Source organism: Peromyscus californicus, unplaced genomic scaffold, assembly GCF_007827085.1.
Source record: "Peromyscus californicus insignis strain IS unplaced genomic scaffold, ASM782708v3 Scaffold_8__1_contigs__length_139910024, whole genome shotgun sequence".
NCBI lineage: Eukaryota > Metazoa > Chordata > Mammalia > Rodentia > Cricetidae > Peromyscus > Peromyscus californicus.
The window spans coordinates 47295242-47320445 of NW_026294606.1; the positions used below are offsets into that span (position 1 = coordinate 47295242).

Consider the following 25204-nt stretch of genomic DNA (forward strand, 5'->3'; position numbering starts at 1 on the left):
AGGATGGAGCTCACTCTCTTTAGCACTGTTGGATGGGATGCCACAATCTGGCCTCAATATATGTTTCCAACCACTGCCCTCTCCCATCCCCGGCTCTGACCTACCTGATCACAGACCTAATGCATTAGTTTTTCTGTAAATGACCCATGCCATCCCTATTTCAGGTCTTTGCTTCTACGGCTGCTTCTATTTTGAATGTCTTTCTTCCTCATCTTATTCTCTCGCCCCTTCCCAGTCCCACTCCTACAGCTCTGCCTTCACTGCTGACATCCAAAGAGGCTAACTTGTATAGTACCTGCTCGGCGAGGCTTTCCTTTGCCCTCTAGAGATTATTTATACTGCATAAATGAGTGTGCTGTGATTTGGCTATTAACTCATCCAACTGCATGTATCTTGAGAGTAGACTCCACATTTTATTGACCTACACAGTCAGTACAGTACACAACACTTGGCATGGCCTTTACAGAGTTTGTTGACTATGGTGCAGATCAGTAAAACGGTGCCTTGTGCTTCCAAGCATGCCTGTAAGTCAAAGTGAAGGTGTTAGGAAGCTATGATGGTCCAGGGTTTGCTACATTTTCTTTCCCTGCACTCTGTCCACAACCTCTTCATTTGTTCCATTCTGAGTATGCTAAGGAAGAAAGAAAAGGTTCTGATTAGACAGAAATCCCCTGGGTAGGGTCTAGACATGAAAAGTTCTATTGTATGTGTGATTTCCCTGAGACACTCCTGCAGGGAAAGAAGGAAGTTCGAATTTCTTTGTGGGCTGGCAAGTCTTCCCTACTTATTGGCATGGCTGTGGTGAATTTGTATCTCCCCAGACAAAAGACCAACCAAATGCTAGATGATCTGGAATAAATAGGAGTCGTGTCTCTCAATTATTCCCACAAGCTTAGGGCAGACTGTGGTCCAGCTTTCAAGGGATAAGATTGGGACTTTAGAAAGCACTGCAATTACACCTTAGATAGCAACCCTTCCTACCTTCAAAGGGTTAGACAGCATGCTGCTTAGCAGACTCAAAGACGTGTGTGATCCATCTCTTCATAAGGCTATAATCACAGCAACACATCACATACAAAGCTGAGGCCACATCCTTCACACAAGCTTCCTTCAATGTGGTCGTGATCTATACAATCTTAAGAGTAGCATCTCCAAGTCACTAGCCCACTAAGGTCACCCCACAGCTAGAGAAAGTTCAGTTCCAAGAGTCCTTTGGCCTTATCTGTTGATGCCAGTGTAGCTCCAACAGTGATAGAGTCTCAATGTGTCCCCATCCCTGGGAGATCTTAGAAGAAAAAGCCAGTGAATAACAGGGTAGCTACTGTGAACTGATAAAAATGCAGCATGATGCAGAGAGGCTGGGGAGGGTGGTGTCGCATTTTCCTGAGAGAATAGAAGTTGTTCAACTCAGCCAAAGTGCTTATCAACGTACATGCAACTTTCAATTCAAGACAGATAAAAGTAAACATTAATTTTTTTCCAGAGTATGTTAAAATATAACAGGTGAAAATACAGCAAACCTGGTAGGTCTTGCCAGCATTTTTTCTTATGTACTTTCTTACAAGTGACATTTAAAAATAAATAAATAAGCTCTTGTGAAGATGAAGGCAGAAGGTTGTCACCAGAGCAAGTATGTGTTTGTGTGGCTCTGACGTCTACGCAGGAAGAAAGCACCTGCACGCGCGTGTGTGTTTGTGTGGCTCTGATGTCTATGCAGGAAGAAAGCACCTGCATGCACATGTGTGTTTGTGTGGCTCTGACGTCTACACAGGAAGAAAGCACCTGCATGCACGTGTGGCCGAAAACAACTAAGACTGGTTCCTGCAGATGGCACAATTATAATAAAGCCTATAGATGCTTACTATCATTCCAACAAAATCTCAGAGGTACCTTGGAATCATGACTGTTTTCAGAGAGTGACATAAGCATCTAGGCACCCAACCCTAGATCTAATATATGCTAATGTTTAGTCAAATGTGTTTAAAACACTATTCTTTAAAGAAACAAAATGGTACATATATAGCTGAGCATGCCTCATCTTATTTCCTTTCTACACTTCACAGATATAATAACTATTGCTGATACTGATTACATCTATCCATATTTTTATACTTTTACTATGTGTATAGGTTCATAAACATGATTCTAAAAAGGTGTTTCCAAGGTTCAGCTAAATTATAGTCATGAACTATCTGAAAAAGGAAAACAACAAAACATAAATGCACACTCTTTAACAAAATGTATTCCATATACAATATCTGAGAGTGTACAGTACAGACAAAACAGCTATAAGACTTATCAACAAAATAAAATGATTCAGAAAAAGTAGCAAATCGATATATCAAGGCAGTATCAGATAAAGGTCATGTTTATTTCTTCAGTGCTAGAAGATCTGGTAACCATTATCCCAAAGAGCTACAACCTATCTATTATCTATTTATCTACCTATCATCCATCCACTGACGCAGGAGATTTCAACAGCCATTTCACAAAACGAATGTGCACATGGATAATGATAGTTTTAAAATGTGATTAAGTCTTTTATTCATCAAGGACAAATCAAAACCACAACTGGTTAGTGATGCATGGACAACAGGAAGGCTAAAATTAAAAATAAGCACTTTGGGCAAGAATGAGCAACCAGGGTACAGACCCACTCAAGAAAACTGTCAGGTAGCATCTATAAAACTAAATAGGCACACACCTGAAGATGCAGTAATTCCATTCTTCAGTCTACACCCAGAGGAGACATACCAGGTCTACCAAAAGATGGGCATTTGAGAGCCTAGGTTCCTAATAAGCAAGCACTGGAAACCGTCCACGTACCTACCAGTGTCCAGGTGAGTCATGCCAGTGTCTCTCTCTTGATCTGGGCACTGTTTTGTGTGCTCACTTTCAGAAACTTCATCAAGCTGCTCACTTTCACTAAGGGTACTTTCACAGCACACACCTTCCTGTACCATCCTTCAGTTAAAATTTTAATGAACAGTTAAGGTTTTAACCAATTGTATCTCACTAAAAGATATTTCACTGACATTGGTATCTCTGAAAATGTTCATTCACACAAACAGCTGAATGGAAATGTAAGATGATATGTTTATTGAAGCTAATTCAGTAAAGTGTACTCAAACAACAAGAGATTTGTTAAGAATGATTTTAGGAGGGAAAGAAGGAAAGAAGGAATGGAGGGAGGGAAGGAGGGAGGGAGGGAGGAAGGGAAGGAAGGAAGGAAGGAAGGAAGGAAGGAAGGAAGGAAGGAAGGAAGGAAGGAAGGAAGGAAGAAAACATATAAGCAATACTATAGATTCTCATAGTCTTTATGCCCAAACTGGAGAATGGTCCAGGACATGGAAAATGCTCCCTGCATAGGTTTACCTAAAGGCAACCTTAGAAAATGAATGGAAAAAAGACACTATAAATAAACAAGGGTAGCAGCAAAGGTTATGTTCAAGTAGTGAGATTCCAGGCCACATTCATGATTCTCTTTATCAAGTTTTTAATTTCCAGAATAACAAGAATGCTTTTGATGGAATAAGCCAAGTTGAAGTTAGAGGAAATCAAGAAACAATGACGAACGCAGATCATTCTACAGTGAATAGGTGCCTGGTCACTGGGGTAAAGAGAGAGGCACACTGTCCTCAGATCTCACAGAAAGGCACTCTAAAATGAATTATTACAGTAACTAGCACATATTGAGCAATGGAGCCCTTCTCCAGTACCCCTGAGAGGAGAGACTTTGGGGCCTCCCCGCTGCTGTATGAGCACTGATGCCTAACTCTTCAGCCACAATGTTGTTTCATCTTTGCCTATGAATTCCTGCTCAAGGGTTAAACAGAAATAAAAGTTACTTCAGAGGCTCACAGTTTAGGGCCCTGGTAATCAAATTTTATTGTATTCTTGCTTTTGTTTCTTCTTTTTTTCACTCTAAAAAGTTTAAAGAAACTAAATAAATTAGCAACACAGAAGTTTGCAAAGGCTCTAAAGGAAGCCATGATGAAGTGGAACTACAGAAAACCAGACACCAAATTAAAATGCTCTATGAAGATGGTCAAGGTCTAGCTGGGGCTAGAAGCCTCAGTCACACAAAGTTACCATGTCCTTTCTGGCCTAGAAGCAGACACCAGGAAGATGAGTGCAGATGCCAAGTCTGTAAGACGGTGCCAGGGCTACAGAGAAACACACCGCTCCCAAATGTGAGCAGCAACACTACTGTGATCATCTGCACAGCAGCCAGAACTAGGAGAAATCTCTCTGGATTTGTACCTGATACTGACATCTAGAGATTATCTCTCAAAACACCCAATTGTCTGGCTTAACAATGCGATGGTGTTTTGTCCTAAACAAAATCTTACGTGATTTTTTTCAACCTGAGGTGGGCCCATACATGAGGTTTATACTATTCAATTTAAAGAGAATTCTAAAATACCTTTTCAAACTGAGATCTTATTAATTTATTCTTCTCAAGCAGCTCTTACATACCTGGCGTCTTTCCTGTTATTCTACATTCTTCTAAATTCCTCTGGAATTAAAGTGAATGTCACTGAAACAGAAGATTGGAGGTAAAGAGTTCTTTTCATCTATGCGACCAGGTCCCTCATTTTTAGAGATAAGTGATGTCCAAGTATGACTCTCTTGAATTCTTAACAATGCATCCCCTGCAAAGTTATCAGGGTTACACCATTGTAACACTCCACGGAAGATTCAACCTCACGTTCCCTAAAATCCGGGAGGCTGTCTTCTCATGTGTGATCAAACAGCATTTCTGATCACTCCACCAGTATTTTCCTGGAGAAAATCTAGCAGTAGCCAGTACCTTTAGTAAATAATAGGTCATAAAACTCCTTAAGGTCCCAGGAGGTTAAAGAAAAGAAGGGAAGGTTCCAAAGGGTACCCCCATATCTGAGGCCTGTCCATGAACTTTCAGGATGGTGAATACAATCCCCAGGCTGTAAAAATGGCTCACTTCTCTGACGACATACCATATCAGTCTTGAGGTTGCTACCATCCAGGTCAGTGGTACTTATTCATGACTAAAGGAGGTAGCCTTTCCAAGACTCAGGAGACTGCATGAAACAGAATTTCTGTAAAAGGTCAACTATTCTTTTTTGTTCTATAAGCACATATAATCTCTCACTTCTAAAATGAAAAATCCTCCGAGTTAAAATAAAATACAAAACCATACCAACATATAATTATATGTATAATTGGTACTTGTATTGCTAACATACCCAAGCATTGTGAAGTTTCCATATTTAGTAATTATTTTATCCCTGTCCCCAGCCCGAGAAATGAGCTGGAGAAATGACTCAGGGTTAAGCATCTGTACTGCTCCTCTAAAGGACTCGAGTTCAGTTCACAGCACCCTGTCAGGTGGTTAAGCTATAAGTCCAACAACCGGGACTCTGACACACTTTCCCAGATGCCATGGCCACTGCACTCACAAACTCATACCTCCACACAGACGCAAGCATATACACATAATTTAAAAACAAATCTTTAAAAAAAACAATAAACAGGAGTACCGCCTCATGTTAAACCAAGGCATCACAGAAAGAACAAGCAATGGACACTTCTAGTGATTTCTCTGCTGTAACGCTGGACACTGCCAGACACACAGTACACAGCCTTTTTAATTCTGCATTTGTCCAATACTCAACCAATAAATATGCTGATGTGTGGATGAATACAGACAGATGAGAGAAAGAGATGATGGATGGACAGACAGGCAGATAGATAAAGTTATATACATTTTTTTTCCACTTTGAATTCCTCCCACCCACTTTATGGGTCAAACAAATGGACATTCTGATTATGTGTAAAATAGATCAAAGAAAATGCTTTGAATTTATATGAAAAAGTTTCCCATTAAGATGGTAGCTATTTTTTTTTCAAACATGATTCTTTTTAATTGTGGAAAAAAGCCCAAGGCTTTGTCAAGGGCACATGTTTTCTATAAATCAAAACATAAATAAATGTAAGATTATTTCACTGGGCATACATATGGTTTTTGCTAAGTAAACTCTATTTATAAAACACTGTTAGCCTACACAGGAACTGCTGTCAACGTTTATTGGAAAGGAAATTCTATTTTTTCTATTTATTTATTTAAGTTTATGTATGTGAGTATTTTGCCTGCATGTATGCATGTGCACCACATACATGCAGTTCCCGCAGAGGTGAGAATAGGTACCAGACCCCTTGGAATTCGAGTTACAGATGGTTGTGTGTGCTGGGGACCTAACCTGGGTCCTCTTCAAGAGTAGCAAGTGCTTTTAATTGCTGAACCATCACTATAACCCCAGGAAAGGGACTTTTCTACTGCTCTGAAATTTGCTAGGATTTGAAAACAATCCTAAGCATATTAATTTTGGATTATTTGGTTGTTTTTGTGTTTTTGTATTTTTAGACAGATTTGGCTTCTAACTTAATATGCAATGGGTCATTGTGCATCATTTAGTTCTTGGATGCTTAGCAGAAATCCTCAAATGAAGATTAGAGTCCTATTTAACAGGGAATATTTACATTGTTGAATGACCATTACTTTATGCCACTGCTCTGTTCCTGTAGCAGGTTGTCTTTACAGGCAAGGATCTAGACTGAGGACTTTATCACTGCTAGCAGGGTAAAAGCTATTCCACCAAAGGGGGCTCTGAGACAGCCACTACAGCTCCATACATAGCCACAGTATCATCTTCTCTTCAAAGCTCACTTTCACTCTCTGTTCTCACAGAACTGGACAATAAACATACTTTCAACCCTGCTAGGATTAGTCCTTAGAACAAAGTTTTCTGTGAAAAAAAAAATTGTTATAAGCAAGCATGTACCAAGAGTCCTTGGTGGCCTACAGCCAACCATGGAAGGTAGCAGTAACCTTAATAAAAATGAACATTCTCCATTTTCCATTTCACTCTTCTCTCTTAGGTCTCGATGATTTCCAACACGGGCCTTTTCCCTATGGTTTCACCATCAGTCTCTGCTGTAGGTGGAGCTAAGTCAGAGGCTATGTATGGCACAGCTGTGAACAGTTTCACTGAGACCTCTCACTCTCTCCTGTGCTCCCTTTCAAGCTGCATCCTCCCTCACTGTGCAACTTGTCTCCTCTTGGCATAAAAGGCCTGTGGTTTTATTTTTAAAGATGTAGCCACACGCAGAAAGGAGTTATCCTCTCAAAAGGCAAAGGGAAAATGTTAGGCAGTTCCCATAAAAATAACTCAGAGGATTTTAAAATCTGCATATGAAACACTTAAATTTCAAAAATCAATAAAACTTTTAGATCTATGGGCTAATTATTTAACATGTACCTATCTATATACAGTGAAACCGCTTTAGAGGCAAGGTGAATGTCATCACCTCCAAATGGCTGCCCCAGTTTACACACAGAATTCCAAGTTCCTTGATCCAATTCATAGACACAATATTTCTTAACAGTATATTTAAAAAGAAAAGTTGCTTATAAAATGTGGTCATAGTTTCCACACATAAGCTTAAACACAGTGGTAGGGCCATGAGTGGAACTCTGTGGTACACTTTAGTAATTTTGCTAGTTAAATGCTAGTAATCCTGAGTAATCCCTAATGGCCGACACGAATAAATTTGAAATTATAAGAAAAAGCCAAATTCTCTGGAACTTCTGGTCCTAATCAATCACTGGAGATCAGTGACATCACTGATGCCTTTGATCACAGATCCTCTTTCAAGCTGGGATGGGCTGCATTGATCCTCGCTGGCGCAGAGAAAGGGGAAACACCTAGACGAGTACAACCCACTGTGAAACCCGAGAAGTCATCAGCATCCCTTCCCCTCCTTCAGGACAGACAGAAAGGACATTCCAGGGCTGCCCTACCCCAAACAAAGGAGCTCCCTCATTAAATCCAAGCCTAATTCCCTCTGACTAGGACTCTCGGAGTGCTTTAAGAGAGGAAGGGATGCTAAGCTACTTTCCTTTCAAAGAGCCTAGGTTATGAACCCTGGGGCTTCATCTTCTTAACCAATAATACACCTAACAGGACTATCCCCACAAAGCCCTCCTATGAAAGGGGCATCCTGTGGAAATGTGTTTTACCATCTTCCCCATCTGAAAGCACTTAATATATAATGCTTAATATATAATATCTCTATTTTTACTTAAAGATTTTACTTCATGAAAACAGTACTGTTTTTTAAATCACTTTTGCTGCATTTTAAATTTTTTACTTTGAGCTGAGTTGTTTAATAATTCCACATGGGTCAAAAAGAAAGCGCTTGACTATGCTGTTGGGTTACACAAATTTCAATACTTGAGCTGCTATCCGAACACCACCTCCAAAATGCTCATATAGGCAATGAAAAGTTTAACTGATCCTTACTACTTCAGTCCCTCTGCTGTTAGTCCTCTCCCACCCTTGTTTGTAATGCAGTCTAATTGAGCTTCAGGAATACTCGTGGAATGTAGTTTATTAGCTCCCTCATCAGGTGATCAATGATTTCATTAATAAGACAGATAACAAAACTGTCATATCATCGGCACTGTTATGAAAGATGAGCCTAGCTTCCTGCTCCATTTTCCAAGGTCTAGGGTTCTCTGTGGCAGCTCTGAGTCCATTCAATATTTTCCAACGACAGAGAAAAGTGAAAATCCATTTTGAAACCAATTTCAATTAGGATCCAGAAGCTGTTATCACAGATGTCGCAGAATGGGCCCGTAAGTGGAAATGTCGCCTATCCATTCTGAAATGAAACCTTATCAGGAGCTACAAAGATGGCTGGGGACAGCCTATCTGTAAATTACTTTTCGTCCTGTGTTAACTCAGCCTTAGCTCTGTCACATGGAATTCTTTCTATCCACTAGTAATAATCTAGTGACTAAGTAGACAGAGCACCCCAACAAAGTCGGGCAGGGCTGCCCTTTTAAACATGGGTACAAACGCACACACACTTGGGCCTGCAGGCCTGCAAAACAATAGCCATGCTTTCACTGGTAGAATTCAAAGTTTATTATGGGAAATAAAAGAAGCCCATCTCCACCCATTGCATTCCTAGTGATTTTTCAATCGCAAACTCCAAGGCTCCGTTATTTCATTAATGCAGCACCCAAGTCAGGAGGCTTTTCTCTGGCATCTCTCAGTCTCCTTTTAGCAAATTATCCCATGACGGCGGATTTATTCAGTCAAAGACCTCGGACTTTGAGAGGCAACAAAAGAATCAAGAGACTTTCTGGTCCACCTGCCTGGCGAATGATGAGGCAGGGAAAAGTCTCCCCCAGAGAAACCAATCAAACCATTGTGTGGCACAGTCAGACCTTTTCAGCTGTCAAGCTGGAGAGCTGAGAGAGATGAAAAGAACAGGGATGGAGCTACCATTTACAGAACCATGTGGGAATGGTCTCCGAAGATTTCATAATTAGGATGGAACTCAACTTTCTACAGCTGAGGGGGAAAAGAAGAAAGAAGAAAGAGCCCAAGAAGAGGGAAAAGTCAGAGCGGGGGTGGGGGAGTGCAGGATAGGGGGAAATGGCAGTTCTAGGGATAACTTTATAGAAAAATTTCTCTACCTGAGATGAAGTCCTATCTACAAAAGCAAAGGAGATAAAGAAGCTTCCAGAAATAAAAAGGGGTGGTGGGGGAGGAAGAAAGAGAGAGGGAGAGACTGGCCTATTTACTTAGCCAAGAATTTCTTACTTTTCCTCTAGGTTGTAGGTGTGCTAAATATTAAAATTCTAGTTTTCTCATGTGAATAATTTAAAGTAACAAAAACAACAACAAAAAGTCTTTGTCAACATGGCTGCTTATAGTTTTCAACATAAAATGGAATTTTAAACTGGACCCAAATACACCTTGCCTGTGCCCCCCCCCCCCCCCCCCCGCCCAAAAAAAAAAAAAAGAATCAAGCTGACAGGTACTAGGAAGTGTTTTTCTCAACAGTTAGCAGGAACTCTTCCTTCTGCCCTAATGAAATGTGTGAAAAATTAAAGAGAAAAGACCAAGAGTAAGTTTTACTCACAGGCCTAAAAGACAGATTTTGCAAAAACGTGAAAGAAACACAATTTCCAACCACTACCGAGATTTCTACAATTCCTATCACTTGCCAGGGACTCTAACAAATGCATTAATTACGAAGTGGACTTTAAAGCTCAAATCTGTATTCCAACTTCAGGGAGGAGGGGGACACTATTCTGCCTTGATTATGGTCGTGGTTCAATGACCTGGATTTGTCTAAAGTCACGGGAAGATCACCACAAAGAGTGATTTTTACCACATAAGAATGTAGGGAATAAGTTTAAGCAGAAGCAGATGCATCTGGAAGTGCATCTGTGCACATAATGAGATTTTGCAGCACCACCCTGCCTCCTGCAAGCTTCTTGGAAATGGAACCGCCCCTGCCTGGGTGCAGGGTCAGACTGGTGGGAGGTGGGAGGCCACTAGCCACCTCCCAGAGGGAGTTTTCCTCCCACAATTGGCCTCCTGCCCCTTGAGCTTCCACTATTTGGTGGTTGTTTCTGATCCTGACCAGTGTGTTTCTGAAATATGAAATGCCCACACCACTTGAGCACAGCAATCACAGGTAACCCAGGGACTTTCCGAGAGCAGACACATGCTGTGCTCTTTATCCTGCCAGGGTGCCAGAACTGGGCAAGATGGGAGTGTGATCTGCTGTGGATCAACCTAAGCATCTACAAGCTGCTCTTTTAGAAGAAATCTAATACTGAGATTCAAAAGTGGGAGAACTTGTTCTCAATGCAGCATCTCAGTACAAAGTTGGATTGCATCCAATATTCTGAGTATTTACAAATGAGCATCTGATTCATTAAACCTCGGGCAGCATCAGGACCAACGATTTGAAGTACCATTCCCTGGTCTTGGATACTGACCTACTATGCTAGTTTAGGACCCCATGACCACATGTCTGGAATTCATGCAGAAAATATTGGGTTATTCTCCAAATCAGATTAAACTTTAGCCATTCCTAGATTACTAACAAATGATACTACAATACTACATTGAAAGAACTGGGATAAAATTTATCAGTGAATTAAATTCTGCCAAATTACATCCAGTCAGTTACTACTAGTGAAAATAGCTGTATCCCCACTGTGCCAGTCAGGAAGCATGTAACATAGCCCAAGATCACATAACCTTTTCTGGCAGGGCTTAAGTTCAAACTTTGGCTTTTAGCTACACATCAATATTAAGTGTCCTATTGTACATGCCCCCTGTCTCTGCTCTGAGGTCTGGCAGACCTACACAAATGACTTCCCAGTAGTAGTCACCATCTGCTGAGGTCTTCTTAGCCACAAACACTGTGCTGGAGCAAGGCATGGAGGGCAAGGCAGATAAATAAATTGCTATTCTACAGAAGTTGAATGAAAATTTAAAATTAAGTGTTAAGAGAAAGAAGAATACAAACATGGATCTTTAGGGCAATGACACTATTCTATAGGTACTGCAATGTGGATACATGTCAAAACCCACTATTTGGGTTAAGTATATTACCTTTCCTGCAATCACCCAGGCTTAAAACCCCTCAGTCAACTTTGATTCTCTCCCTCTCTCATGACCCTGTGAACCCCAATGAAAACTACAGATTTGAGATAATGCACCATTTCTATCAGACAATACATAATGCAAAATATCAATAAGAGAGAAGGGAAAGAACTTTCTGCTCAAGTTTTCTATGAACCTAAAACCATTCTAACATACAAAGTTTATTAATTAAAATTATAATGACCGAGAAATCAAAACTTAAAAATGAAGTATTACGCAATTTCCAAAAGGACAGAAAAAAAAAGCACAGAAAATCTGAGGACACACATTTGAGAAGAACTGACAGCAAACACATGGCGATATTAGCAAAATTCTCAGTCTGCGGAGAAGCACATGAACAAAGCAAAGAGCACTTGCATTTAATCAATGAGCAGATCAGAGCCAGGCTGGTGTCAGGCTTTAGAAGATATCTACACATTAAGTTAATGGCTCTGAGCTTCATCCTGTAGGCGGCTGTGAATCACTGAAGATTCCAGAACAGAGACTTAGCATCGAGAATCACAACACTGTTAATATGGCAGGAGCATGTGCCAAGCATGAGTTCAAGGTGACAAGCAGAAGGCCACTGGAATTGTCATGGCATGGTGCTGCAGGAAAATATGGGTGAATGACCAGAAGGAAATCTACCAGGAGCTTGGAAGGGGGTCAAAAGGTGACAGTGAGGTTTTAGGCCTGGATGACTGCAGTAAAGACAATATAGTTAACCAAAAGGGGAAATCAGGGACGCTCAGGGTAAGTGGGTTCAGAGCCCAAGACAGCATGCTTAAGAGAAGATTAATCATCACCAGGTAGCTGGGTTTTAAAAAAAAGTTGTGAAAGTAGAATAAATAAACTGTAATTAATATACAAAAGCCACACTGCAAGCAAGTATGACATTCAAAGGGTGCCCCACCCCAGAAAACAATGAGGAGAGACAGACACATGCATGTTACTTCCAAGGCAATGTGCACAATAAGTACAATGCATTTTCAAGAGTTAAGAAATCAGAATAAATTTTCTTAAAATTATGTTCTCACAAAACTATTATCTACCCTCTGTTCGGAGTTCAGGGGGCTTTCAGAAAGAGCATAAAGACTTTCATTTCTTTCTTACTTTGTTGTTTATTCATCCTTCCTCAAGATGAGCAGGCTTGCTTAGATTTGTGATTTACAAAACATCTTGGATCCAGTAAGTTCATCATTACTTTTGCCAAACATTTTCCTTTTCATCTGAAAACCTGGGCAAGTGAGGTGGCTCAGAGGCTAGAGAAAGGCATTTGCTGCCAAGCCTGATGAACTGAGTTTAATCCCTGAGGCCAACAGGGTAGAAGAAGAGAACTTCTCCAGATAAGTCCTGGAAAAGTAGATGTAATTACTCCCTTGCTAAGTAAATGAGGAAACCCAGACACTAAGAGACTTAATCATCCACTCACATAACTAGTACTTGGCATCACCAAAACTCAGCCCAAGCTTTTAGATCCAAAACCCTGCATTTCCTCATAAGAACACTATAATGTCAAGTGCAATGTACCTGAAAGTCCCTCCCATCCATCTTACATGTGCCGAGAAATGGGATGTGGAAAGCAAAGAAGTGTAAAGAAATATAACACTCAAAACCTAAGGTCTATCTGCAGCAAACTCCGTCTGCTTCTAAGCAGACACTTAACACTGAGAAAAGTCAAGGAGACAGGAGTATATGCTGGGGAACAACAATGAACTCCAATTCCAGGTTTCAACAGAAGGAGAAGCCATCTCAATCCTAGCCACAAAACCAGCAAACATCACAAACACTGTGAACTCCTAGTCACAAAACCAGGGGACACCACATACATTAACACCTATGTACTCCTAGTGACAAGTCCAATGGACATCACATACTTTAACACCTATGTACTGGACACTTTGAAAGCACAAACATCAAAAATCTTTTAAGCAAAAGACCAAAAAAAAACAAAAAACAAAAAGCACAGAGAATTCCCTATCAATTCATCTATCAGCTTTGGTTTCCCACCTCATCACAACTGGGTGAATTTCCGCTTTCTATAAACTTATAAAATATCTCAGTAATTACCACAACCTCAAAACCACAGCCTGAATCGTTTATGTTAAGTCTGCCACCCTCCTTCTTGAGACATGGTCTCACTATGCAGCCCTTGCTGGACTGAAACTATGTAGACAACACCGGCCTCTAATCTACAAAGACGTGCCTACCTCTGCTCCTGTGTCCTACCATACTTTCTTGAAGCAGAGTGGCATGTTAATAAGAACTATCAAGGGACTATTAAAAAAAAAAAAAAAAAAAACCTCAGGAACAAAAAATAAGGAAAAAACATTTCAAATTAAATATTCAAGTCACAGAGAAAATTTTATAGGCTAATTAGAACATGAAAAGCAGAAGAAATGTGTATTTAAAACTCATTACTTAGAAAACACAATGTGTAGCTCAGGAAGTAATGACTCATACCCAAACAGAGAGCATTAAAGCATTTACCTACAGTTTGTCTTATTAACAGACTTGGACATTCTCAAGTCAATATGAGGCCTAATATCTAAATGCACACTCAAGTACAATCTCTTAAATCACAACTGTACCTAAAAAACATTCAGGAAATTAAATGCCATCTCCTGGGTCATTTCCATTTCATGAATAGCACTAAATGCTTAAAGCTGAAGTATGCAAACAGAAAACTATGTACACAATGTGGTTCCTATGTGAAGATCAGTAGAGGCTTTGCATGTACATGTGGACCCTGAAATGCTACAGAGATCTAATTTGGCCTGGTTTCTTTCCCCCATACAAGATTTAGAGTAGTTTTTCACTCATGTTATTTTAAATCTCAATCTCATGTAGCAAATGTTTATTTACAATGCTATTCAAGGTTTCTGAGCCATCCATTTTGGCTGTGTATCTGTGTATGTTTAAACAAAATTCTAGGAGCAGATTCTCAACTGAGAAAAGCAAGAAAACAGACCTGTAAGGACACGCAGTGGAATGTGCGTGGTTTGGCTGGGATGCTCACAATCAAGAACAAATTATACCACATAATGACTGGAAAAGTTAATTAAGTCAATGTAACCAATACTTCACCAGTAACAAAACTTTGTCTATTTACTTTTCATGATGAAATGGGTGGGATCGAAAATACACACTTTGCATTCATTTGGTTCATACATCTTGATATCTGAACTAAATCTTTTAACTGTCTGGTTACTAACTCAATGTCAGAGCAGTTGTAAAGAAAGCATAAGCAACTAGAAATGGGCACAATCACTGTGCTCACTACTGTGGTATCTCAATGGTTCCAATTTCTGTGAATGACCTCAGTGTAAGTACCTAAGCACTTCTAAACTGTTTGTAGAGAGACGGGCAGGTGGAGAGACAGACTGTTGAGTGGACAGACAACAACCACAATAATGCCTGCTACAGGCCAGCACACACACAACACCAGGCTTTACCAGGCTGCCTAACAAAAGCTCTAACCCAATCAGCGCAGGACTAAAGTCTGTACACTCATCTACAGGACAAGGTAGAGCTTAAATGAAGGAAGCTTGCTTTTCCTGGGGTCAGTCTGTTAGTGGAAATTTACATTTTAGAAATAACATTTCCATTTTTTTTTCTTTTGTTTCACTGGAGCTTTCTATTGTCCCCAAATGAAAAGCAGTGAATTCCTTAGAAGAACAGGAATATTGAAAAACTACTCTGGGACTGATCTCATTCAGATATGTGCCCCCGCAAGCATGACCAATGAGTATTTACTTCCATGTGGGACAGGACTTGGGCACGTTTAGACAGGTTGTGGGCCTCAAGGGCACAGGCTGATCAGGTTAGGAAGGCAGAAGTGCATGTGGCTTAGCAAACAGGCCTGTGATTATGCCAAGTACAGGACTGGCATTAAGACTGTCCTTTCTCTGACTAGTTTTTGCACCAGGCCTCCAGACCACCACTGGGTTCAGGTTAGTCCTGCTCCATTCACCTTCGACATGGTTAAGAGGGGAGCCTATGGTCAAAGACTGACTGACAAGAAGATGAGCAGTAATGGAGAACACCCCCCTCCCTCCAGTATGTGTCTCAGCATGGGAGCAAGATCCACAGAGGAAACAGCATCTTCCCCACAAGGGACCACTGATGAGACTTAGCTGGGGACTCAGAGAGAGGACAGTGGCTTCTAACACTCCACATGGTGTAACATCATCCCCTACCAACTTACACTGGCTTTGACCTGTCCTTGCACTCAGAAATACCCACATATTCTGCTGCATTCTCACACCTTACTCACATGCCATGATGATGAACAAAATCGGTGTTTCATGAAGCTTAATAGAGAGACAGGGCTTATTCTTATTATAAAATACCACCAAATAACCAGCACTTTATATGTTGCTTCTACTCATAAAACAATGAGCCTAATTTTTATAAACTTCAAAAAAATAAAGAAACCAAGACAACATGCTTCTGAAGTAGAAAATGCTTTCTATAATGCTGGACCACAAGAGACCAATATTCTGGCTGTGTTAAATAAGCTTGAGCCCTAGGTTTAGGTGCCACAAAAAAAAGGGGAGCAATACAAATTTTCACACACATACAGGTAAAGTGATCCATTATTTTAACTCAGACATACATATATCTCCCTAGAGATCAATGGAAAGCTGGACACATTGGCCTGCAAGGCTGACAGCCAGCTACCTCCCTCCGGCTATGTCACAGTCCATAGTTGTGTCAAGACCCTGATAAAAGGACTGCAGACTTACAGCAAAGCTGAGCACACATGGATGGGCACAGATCAGGGCCAAATTCCTCAGGAATATTTGTCCTCAGAGTTGAAGGTTCTGGGCTATGGTCAGCTTCCAAACCAAGCTCACTCTTCAATTGCACATTTAAAACAACAGTAAGTCAGCCAGGCAGTAGTGGCACAGGCCTTTAATCTCAGCACTCAGGAGGCAGAGGCAGGCAGATCTCTGTGAGTTCCAGGACAGCCTGGTCTACAGAGTAAGTTCCAGGACAGCCAGAGCTACATAGAGAAACCCTGTCTCGAAAAACCAAAAAATAAAATACATAGATAGGTAGATAGGTAGATGGATGGATGGATGGATGGACGGATGGAAAGAAGGAAAAAAGGGAGGAAGGAAAAAGAAAGAAGAAAGAAAGTCAACCTAGTAAAATGTTCTTGGAACATATAAATTATAAAACCACAGAGAAGACAGAAGGTTGGGTCGGGCAGATCAGTGAACTGGGTCATGCAGGACCAGAACCAGGAGACTGAGCCAACATGTTCTTCCTAAGAGCACACAGAAAAGCAGAATGCAATCCAAGGAGAGCAGGAATGACTAAAGCTACAAAAATCAAGGCTATTAACAGCCTACTTTGTGGGAAAGCCTGGAGAGGAAGAGAACATCACCACAACCCTCCAGCTTTGTTTTCCCACGTAGGGGATGCTGGATTTTATATTCAGTGCCCATGCTTAAACTGAAATGCCTCTCAATGCTTTGCTTAAAATGTAAAAATAAATGGTGACTCTGTGATATCTCTAAAACAGTTAAATACATTAAATTTACATAAACCAACAATAAACTTTGTGGACATAAGGTGGACTACCTTAAGGTTGTCAAATTTTAAAGTCCTTTCCACTAGACAACTTTAATTCGGGCGGGAGAGGGAGATCCTGACAATTACTGTGTTACTGTGACTAATACAGGCTTCCCATGTGAAGTTCAAAGCACTTTTAATTCTTACCAAAACAAGAACTTCTTTTAATAAACAACCTATCACAAAATCGATATCCTGAATTACACTCTGAAGAAAGCAAGCAGCCTGCCCACCCCACACCCCATCCTCTGGCCCATTTGCTATGTCATCCTCTCACAGAACAATCAATGGTCCAGGTGTAGATGCTCAGCTCAGGGATGCAGAGGACACAGCAATGCCTGGGGCTAGCCTGCTGGGAACTGTGGGCCACTCACCGTTCGAAGTGGTGCTGGAGGCCACGGCCTTCTCACTGACATCTGTTCTCGTGGAACACTTCCCGATGGAATTCTCAGCTTTCTTCCTCTCAGTGGTTGCGGAGCTGTGGGACTGGGCCTCCATAATGTCTTCTCATTACTTCTGCTTGTTTCTCAAAGGAATGCCTATAAAACACCACAGTGCCATCAAATTCCCAAAATGGCAGAAGGAGAAACCTTTATTTAAAAGCTCTCTGAATCTTCTATCTGAGGAAAGGCGAAAGGTTTAGCAAAACCTAGATGGCATTCTCCAAAGGTTTTTCTGGCAAAAAAATACTTCGTAGTTTTACTAAGAAGTCAGTCAAAGTCACATGCAGTTGAGTTTTCATATTTCCTAAGTGATCCCAGCCTTTGCTATCTGCAAAGGAAAACAGAACAGCTCACATTGTACATTTTTCCTCAGTTCATCCTGAGCATTTGTTATCAAATGATCTAAGGCAGTGGTTTCAACCTTCCTAATGCTGGGACCCTTTAGCACAGATCCTCATGCTGTGGTGACTCCCACACCATGAAACAATTTTCACTGCTACTACATAACTGTAATTTTTGCTACTGTTGTGAATCTAATGTAAATACTTTTGGAGACAGAGGTTTGCTGAAGGGGTTGCAACCTACAGGTTGAGAACCACTGATCTAAATTTCAATTTTCAATGGTCTACAGTTTAAAACTCAAGTGTCATGTTACTCTTAGGCCATGTCTGCACCTTTCTCTTCAGGAGGTTGATCACCTTTAGGGGTACAAAGAGAACTTCCAAGTCAGAACAAAGTTGGCAGTTATTAATTAGACTTTTTAAAGAGCACCTAGCAAGCCTCCCCCAGAGCTCTCAGTCTGGGGATAGCTCAGGCAAGTAGACTGTGATTTCTGCTTCTTCCACTAAGACTCCTGAATTGCAATGTGCTTCTTAACCTAAAAACATCCAGGCAAACTGTGTTCTTTAAATGAAAACATTAATTCATTTGGGTTAATTTCCTAAACAAAGGTAATAAGACACTATCTCTCCATCCCACAACAAAAAGCCAAAAAGTGAAGAGAGCAAACACTGGGATCACTTACAAAATATGAAAACTCAACTACAGGCAAAGTCAGTTCATCTTTCTCTCATCAGCTTCATTCACGGGATAATATCTCAACTAATCATTCATCAATTTTCACTCCAGCATACTCTCTTTTACAGTCATGTTCCATAACTACAAAGAATACGAAGATGGAAAGTCCACTCTCAGGCATGTCTCCTTCAAGCACTCTAGATTGCAACACCCATGGAAGGCATTTCATCTGTCTAGTCATCTGCTTATTTTCTACATGTAGCCGACACCACAATGTTCAATCAAAACAGTGATTAGTGAAATAGAATAAACAGCTGCTTAACTGGCAAAAGTGAAAACGCCAGAGGATATATGTTTAGTCAGCTTTAACTCATGTTTGCAAGGGAACTGTAAATTCTTTAATGTACACCATATCCCCCTTGACCTGGAATTCAAGCCACTCAATGATGGCTTCAGAACCAAAAGCTGTACACCCAACACTGGGGCACCAGCTCTTCCGCTAACTTCCATCTTTTCCAAGAATATCTCCTGTCATTCCCTCTAAAACACACAAGTGTTTTGTAGGATAAAAAGAAAAAAAAGATGTACTTAACAACTGTAAGACCCACTCTGAATTGAGAAGTACATTCAGAGAGCACAATGAAAAATAAGACCCAAACGGCATGGGGCTGGACAGCACCCATGGATGCTACCTAAGGATGCCCCAGGAGCTGTCCAGCGCAATCCTGGGCAACCTGCAATCCGTCTCAGTTGATCAACTCCAACAGAAGCACTCTGCTCCTTTTCTTCAGAAGAGGAAACAAAACAGTAAAGACTTTCTTTCTAAAAAAACACCCATTAATTTCCAAAAGATCACAGACTCTCCAAAGCTTTTCTATAAACCTGGACAAAAACCTCTAAAGAGAAATTTACAATAGTTGCTTGTACCTCTAAAAAAGAAACAAAACAAAACAAACAAGCCAAAACCTCAGACTAGAGGGCCACAGAGATAGCCCAGTGGGTAAAGGCGCTGTTTTCGAGCCTGAAAAGCTGAGTTGGTTTCTGGAATCTACATAATAAAAGGAGAGAACCAACACCCCAAGTCATTCTCTGACTTCCGAAAGCAGTCACATTAAAAAACACAAACAAACAAAAAACCCACAAATTCGAAATAACTCTCTTTTAATTCTCTCTCCAAATTGATTCTGTTTGTTTGTTTAAGGTGAGGTCTCAATACACAGTCCAGACTGGCCTCAAACTCCCAACTCTTCTTCGTCAACCTCCTCCCTCAGACTAATCCTCAATCAGATTACAGAACTGTACCACACACCCAGCTTTAAATATCATCTTTAAAGTCTATCACAAGGCTGGGGGGATGGCACCCAACTCCAATCCCATCACTCAGGAGGTGGAGGCAGGAGAATTTCTGTGAGTTCCAAGTCAGCCTGGTCTACAAATTAAGTTCTAGGACATCCAGGGCTACACGGTAACACATTGTCTCCAAAAAACAAAACAAAGATCAAGTATACCATAAGAACAACTCAACCCAATCCACACCACCCCTACTCCAAGTGTCCCTGAGTAACCATTAGTACTAGCCATTAGTACCCATACTGCTGTAGGCTTGCTAAGAGATCTGGTTCTCTGGCCCCGTTTCTGGCACAATGCATTTGTCATGAAGAACAGCACCTGGGAGCCTGTAAGTGAAGGAGCACTGGTTGTCAAGCCCACTGCAGCTTCCAAACAACTGCTCTGCACATTTGTTTTTGTTTACTGCTGTGTATTGATGAGAGGACCTCATCAAAGTCTTTCTTCACTACAGAATGAATGAAGTGTATCCCAGAGCAATGAATTCTCAGACCAGACAAACCTATCCCAGCTCCAACTGTAATGATAAAGAACTGTGTCTAGAAAAGAAAAAGTCTTTGCTGAACATCCGTCTCCCCACTCCAGACTGGAAGCCTCATGTGGAGAAGGCTTCTACCGTCCCAACAACTAATTCGCACACAAATGTTGACTGGGTAAATAAAGGTTAACCAGAGACCCCATGACCTCTAAATCTGCTGTGTCTTGAATTTTAAATATCCTTGAGCTAGCTACAACACATCTTCCTCTATACTTAATGTTTCACTGAAAACTGGCAAGTTATATAAAAGCTAAAAATTTTACCAGGAATCCTTAATCAAAGCACCCAACTCTTTGGCCACGTCAGATACGGTAACCATCTCCTCCAAGACTTAAACAGTTCTATTAGCTGAATTTGGGTCGTATATTACGTTTAAAATGCAAAAAGGAAACAAAACAGGCAAAGGAACCAGATCATCCCATGAAGAGATGAGGTTTCTAGTAAGAACAAACAAGTCACCAAAGTTGCTTGGCAAACTTGGGTTTTATGCCGTTGTTGGGCACCCCTCAAGGCACAGAACTTCATTTTTAAAAAGTGATAACCCTCCCAGAACTCATCACAGCAGAGGAGGGTTCAAGTGCCAAGAGGCATCATCGCCTGAAAGCTACTAATTAATGGTCTTGGAGAATACTAATTCCTACCCGTTTGAAATAGATTTCTTAAAAACTAGGCCCTTGGTAACTTAAAGAGTCTACCCCCTTCTTCTATTTTGACAACTTATTTTTGGATCTCATTAATTAGCAACTAATTATTTAAGTGTAGTCAATGCTTGGTGCAGGGCTATAACATGGCAACTTGCCAAGGCAGACATCTGCTTCCTGTATAACACCATGAATTGTATCAGCTTATTTTACTGATAAAAACACAATTTTATCCTTGTCACAAAGAGAAAGCTTTAATACCGTGGATGCCCACACCCCATCTAACTGATGAAATGGTGACTGCTTCTCCCTTCAGGGTGGCTCTCTCATAGGACATTAAGGGATCTGGAAACACAGACCAGAGTTGACCCCTGCTGGAATGCTAAGTCGTGGCAGGTTGAAGCACCACCCTATCACTCCCCTTAGAGCCCAGAGTAACTTAAGAATCAAGGAGGGTGGGAATTAATTCCGATTCACTTCCAATACTTTTCTCTGTAGAACACACGCCACTATTTTTAAGATATGAATGAAATCAAGACTTTCCTCCTGAGGCAGTTTCCCTGTTTACAACTCTGGCCTGTCTCCTTCAGTCTTTCACCACTGATACATTACATGCAGGATTGCAGGCAGACCACTTGACTTTTCCTGCTGTTTTTTCCACCTTCGGGGGTGGGGGGGGTGAGTCTGAGTCCTAGCAAAAGAGGTAGGGGCAACCAGCCGCCCAGGAAGCCTACAACTAACATTTGCCTTCTAAGGTCTTAAGTTTCACAGGTTTAAAAAAAAAAAAGGGATAAAAGCTCCTTCCTGGAGGCAAAGCAACCAAGGCTTTTTTCATTCAAGTATTCCAAACCTTTGGTAATTTCCCAGAGGCCAAAGTCTGGAGCACAATTAATTTCAGACCCTATTCTAAACCTACTGCTTCCCCTACTAGCAATTTGCCTGCAGGTACACCTTTCTTTTCTAAATTCTAATTGTGAACCTGCCTCAACCTCCCCTAAAACCATGCAATAAAAGCTTCCTGAAGCCACTAGGAATGAGGCTTGTAGAGTATGTTCACTCTGAAAGTGAAGGGGGTTGGAGGGAGCATTTACCAAGTCTGAGAATTTTCGAGGGGAGGGGTACGCTACCTTTTCAAAGCACTTTCACACAAATGCCTCAAGCCCTCTCAAAGAGTCCCCATCAGGGAGAGGGGCTGCCTCACAGTGACTGATCATCTTCAGAGAGACAGGCCCATTTACTACGGGAATTCTTTAGAGCAGGCTGGGGTTGGACTCCTTCCTTAGTTGCCCTAAACAGATGCTGCGAGAGCTGTGACTGGTCAAGGCAGACACACAGCCTCACTGTCTCTCAGAAAGCCCTGCATGAAGCTCAACCTTAATCACACAGAAGCTTCCTGTAAAGACAGATTTTTAAATCCCAGCTCTTAAACCTGCATAAAGCAGCCTCTCCCCCTTGCAGTTCTCGGCTGTAGCACCTCCAAACCGTAGGTATTCGGGATTCCTTTACAATTTGAACAATAACATTTTTCAAAAGAAAGCACCAGTGCTAACTAAAGCCAAAGGTTAAAGTGACAATTGAGCATCCTAGAGCCTACGGCAGAACGGAACTCCGGCAGTCACAGACCAGTAGCACATCGCCAACACCTATTTCCTTAATCCACTTGGTTTTACTGTTGTTACCTGAATTGTGGCAATAACTCTGCTGTTTGTTTTTGTTGTTGTTGTTGCTGTTGTTTTTGTTTTTTTCTTAGTGCATTTAAAGATTCAGAACAACTAAGCTAAAGACTGGACTGATGATAACCTGACCAGTTTCTCATAGATTAGAACAGCTACAGGCCCTAAGAGACCAGAAAGACGTCACTCCAGAATGCATAACCAGGCTATGAGCACCAAGAGCAGGCCTATGTGAGAAATGACACCCTGCAGTTCAAGAATCTGCTGCTCCAGGGAATGAGGCTTTTATTCACACCTGCCTGGACAGTGTTAAGCTGAATGGTCTCCCTCGTATGTTAATGTTTCAAAATTCCACAATGAACCAGGCTGAGAAGGGATTTGGGGGGCAGCCTTCCACTCCATCACTGAAGAGTGATGGTTCTCTCATCCTCTACTACTAGGACATCTTGGAAGAAGCAACCATTTAGGGGAAAAAATCCTATTTAATATTTATACCTTCCCGGAGCTATTAAATAACCCATTTCCTAAAGAAAATAATTCCTTCAGAGAGAGAAGGAGAACTTTTTTTCAACATGAAGGACAAAGCTAATGCTGACTTTAAAACTTTTCATCAATTTTGTAAGAGAAAAATAGTCTGGAGGTTCAATGAAGAAAAATGCAGAGAATTCAGCCTATCTTGTGTAATCACACATGGAAAGAAACCTAAGCGGTCTGTAATGTGCCTGAGGTTTTCTACTGTTCAAGTATCTTTCTGAACTTAAAATCAATTAGTTATGCAGAACCTCTGTGACATACCAACACTTCTCAAGATTCCTAAGCTCTTGTCTCCCTTCCTGTCTGTACTGTCTTCCTTTCTGCAGACAAGGAAGCCCAACTTCATACGTTCTTCATGAAACCTTCATTAATGTTTAACTACCGTATTTTTTAATATACAATCATTTCACCACTATAGGATTACTTTTCCCAAGGTCAAGAGAGCAGAAAACCTCATCTGCGAATAAGAAAGCTGAAATCTATCCAAGCTGCCCCTTGGAAAAACCAAGGGATCCCCAAACCTGCTGTTTATTATTTTCAGTCCTCCTTCCTTTCATTTCTGATGCTTCTCATTGTAGATAAGCAGTATTTTGACAGACATCCCAAAATGGAATTGCTCTAACAGGGAAATAATTGACTGAATTCAGTGAATTTGGCTTTCAGAAATAAACTACATCTAAACTTTTAAGAAATTTATATATTTAAGCCAGGCGGTGGTGGCGCAAGCCTTTAATCCCAGCACTCAGGAGTCAGAAGCAGGAGGATCTCTGAGAGTTCGAGGCCAGCCTGGTCTACAGAGCGAACTCCAGAACACCCAAGGCTACACAGGGAGATTTATACATTTAACTACCATCACTGAAAGGACTATTCAACGAGAAAGAAATCATTGTTATTACACTTAAAAATCACAAAATGACATTTTTTGTGCCTTTTCTGGTGTTGATGTAAGAGATTACAAGCTACTACTTCAGCTGCCAGAGGTTATTTTATAGTATCTGAGCGAAGGATGAGGCCTCCATTTACTATTCATTACCACTTCTGAGTCCCACACAGCCACCAGCCTCCTGTGCTTTGGTCAGGCTATTCAGGGGGCACAGCAGATGCCATTAAAGAAGAAGCAGTGATGGGCAGCAAGCTGACACCAAAATTTCCTGTGCAGCAGCTGGATCCAGACCTTCCCTCCCAAAGAACCCTAGATCTGAACATCTATGTCAATCTATAAATAAGTTCTCATTCACAATCTTCCCACTACCTCCATATATATCACAAAATCATGAGTGCTTCACTGAGGCTTATAAGAATTAAGAATGTTTGCATAGCAGCAGAAAAAAAAAAAAACAACAACTTGCTGTTTTCATAGAACGTACATAACTTACGGATCCTAGAATCCTCTACCTTTGAAATAAAGCTTAAGGAGACAGACTGCATGGTCTATGAGTAATTAAATAATTGACTTTTTGTTGTTGTTATGGTTTGAAACAGGTTCTCACACTGTACGCCAGGCAGCCTAAAATGGACTATGAAGCCCAGGCTCACCTGAAACTTGTGACAATCCTCCTGCTTCAGCCTTCCAAGTGTTAGGACTACAGGCATGAGCTACCACACCATTAAATCACACAAATGAGACTGATATTTAGGTATTAACATCAGCCACAGACAAACTAAAGACACTCAGCTTGTTTTCATTCAATACTATTCTCCTAATTTTTAAAGTTTTGATAGTCAAATTTTAACTTCAATTTTAAAAGCCACATTTTCAAACTTTAGGAATTTTCAGATGTACAGCCTACTTTATAACAATTAACTACCCGTGGGCCACTTATCCTGTAAACTTTCTAACTCAAACAACATTCTCCAACTGACCTCCTTCACCTTTTATATATACAGGACTGTCCATCTAACCTGCATCATCAACTGCTACCCACACCCT

General features: G+C 40.9%; 1 protein-coding gene across 1 annotated transcript in view; it reads right to left on the reverse strand.

Moving 5' to 3' along the window:
* Nucleotides 1–25204, reverse strand: part of Gli3 (GLI family zinc finger 3) — a 273000-nt gene that overhangs the window by 242487 nt on the left and 5309 nt on the right. Inside the window, exon 2 of the mRNA XM_052728011.1 lies at nucleotides 17456–17620. Within this exon, the coding sequence (XP_052583971.1) occupies nucleotides 17456–17579 (124 nt within the window). The 5' untranslated portion in view covers nucleotides 17580–17620. The remainder of the gene's footprint in view (nucleotides 1–17455; nucleotides 17621–25204) is intronic.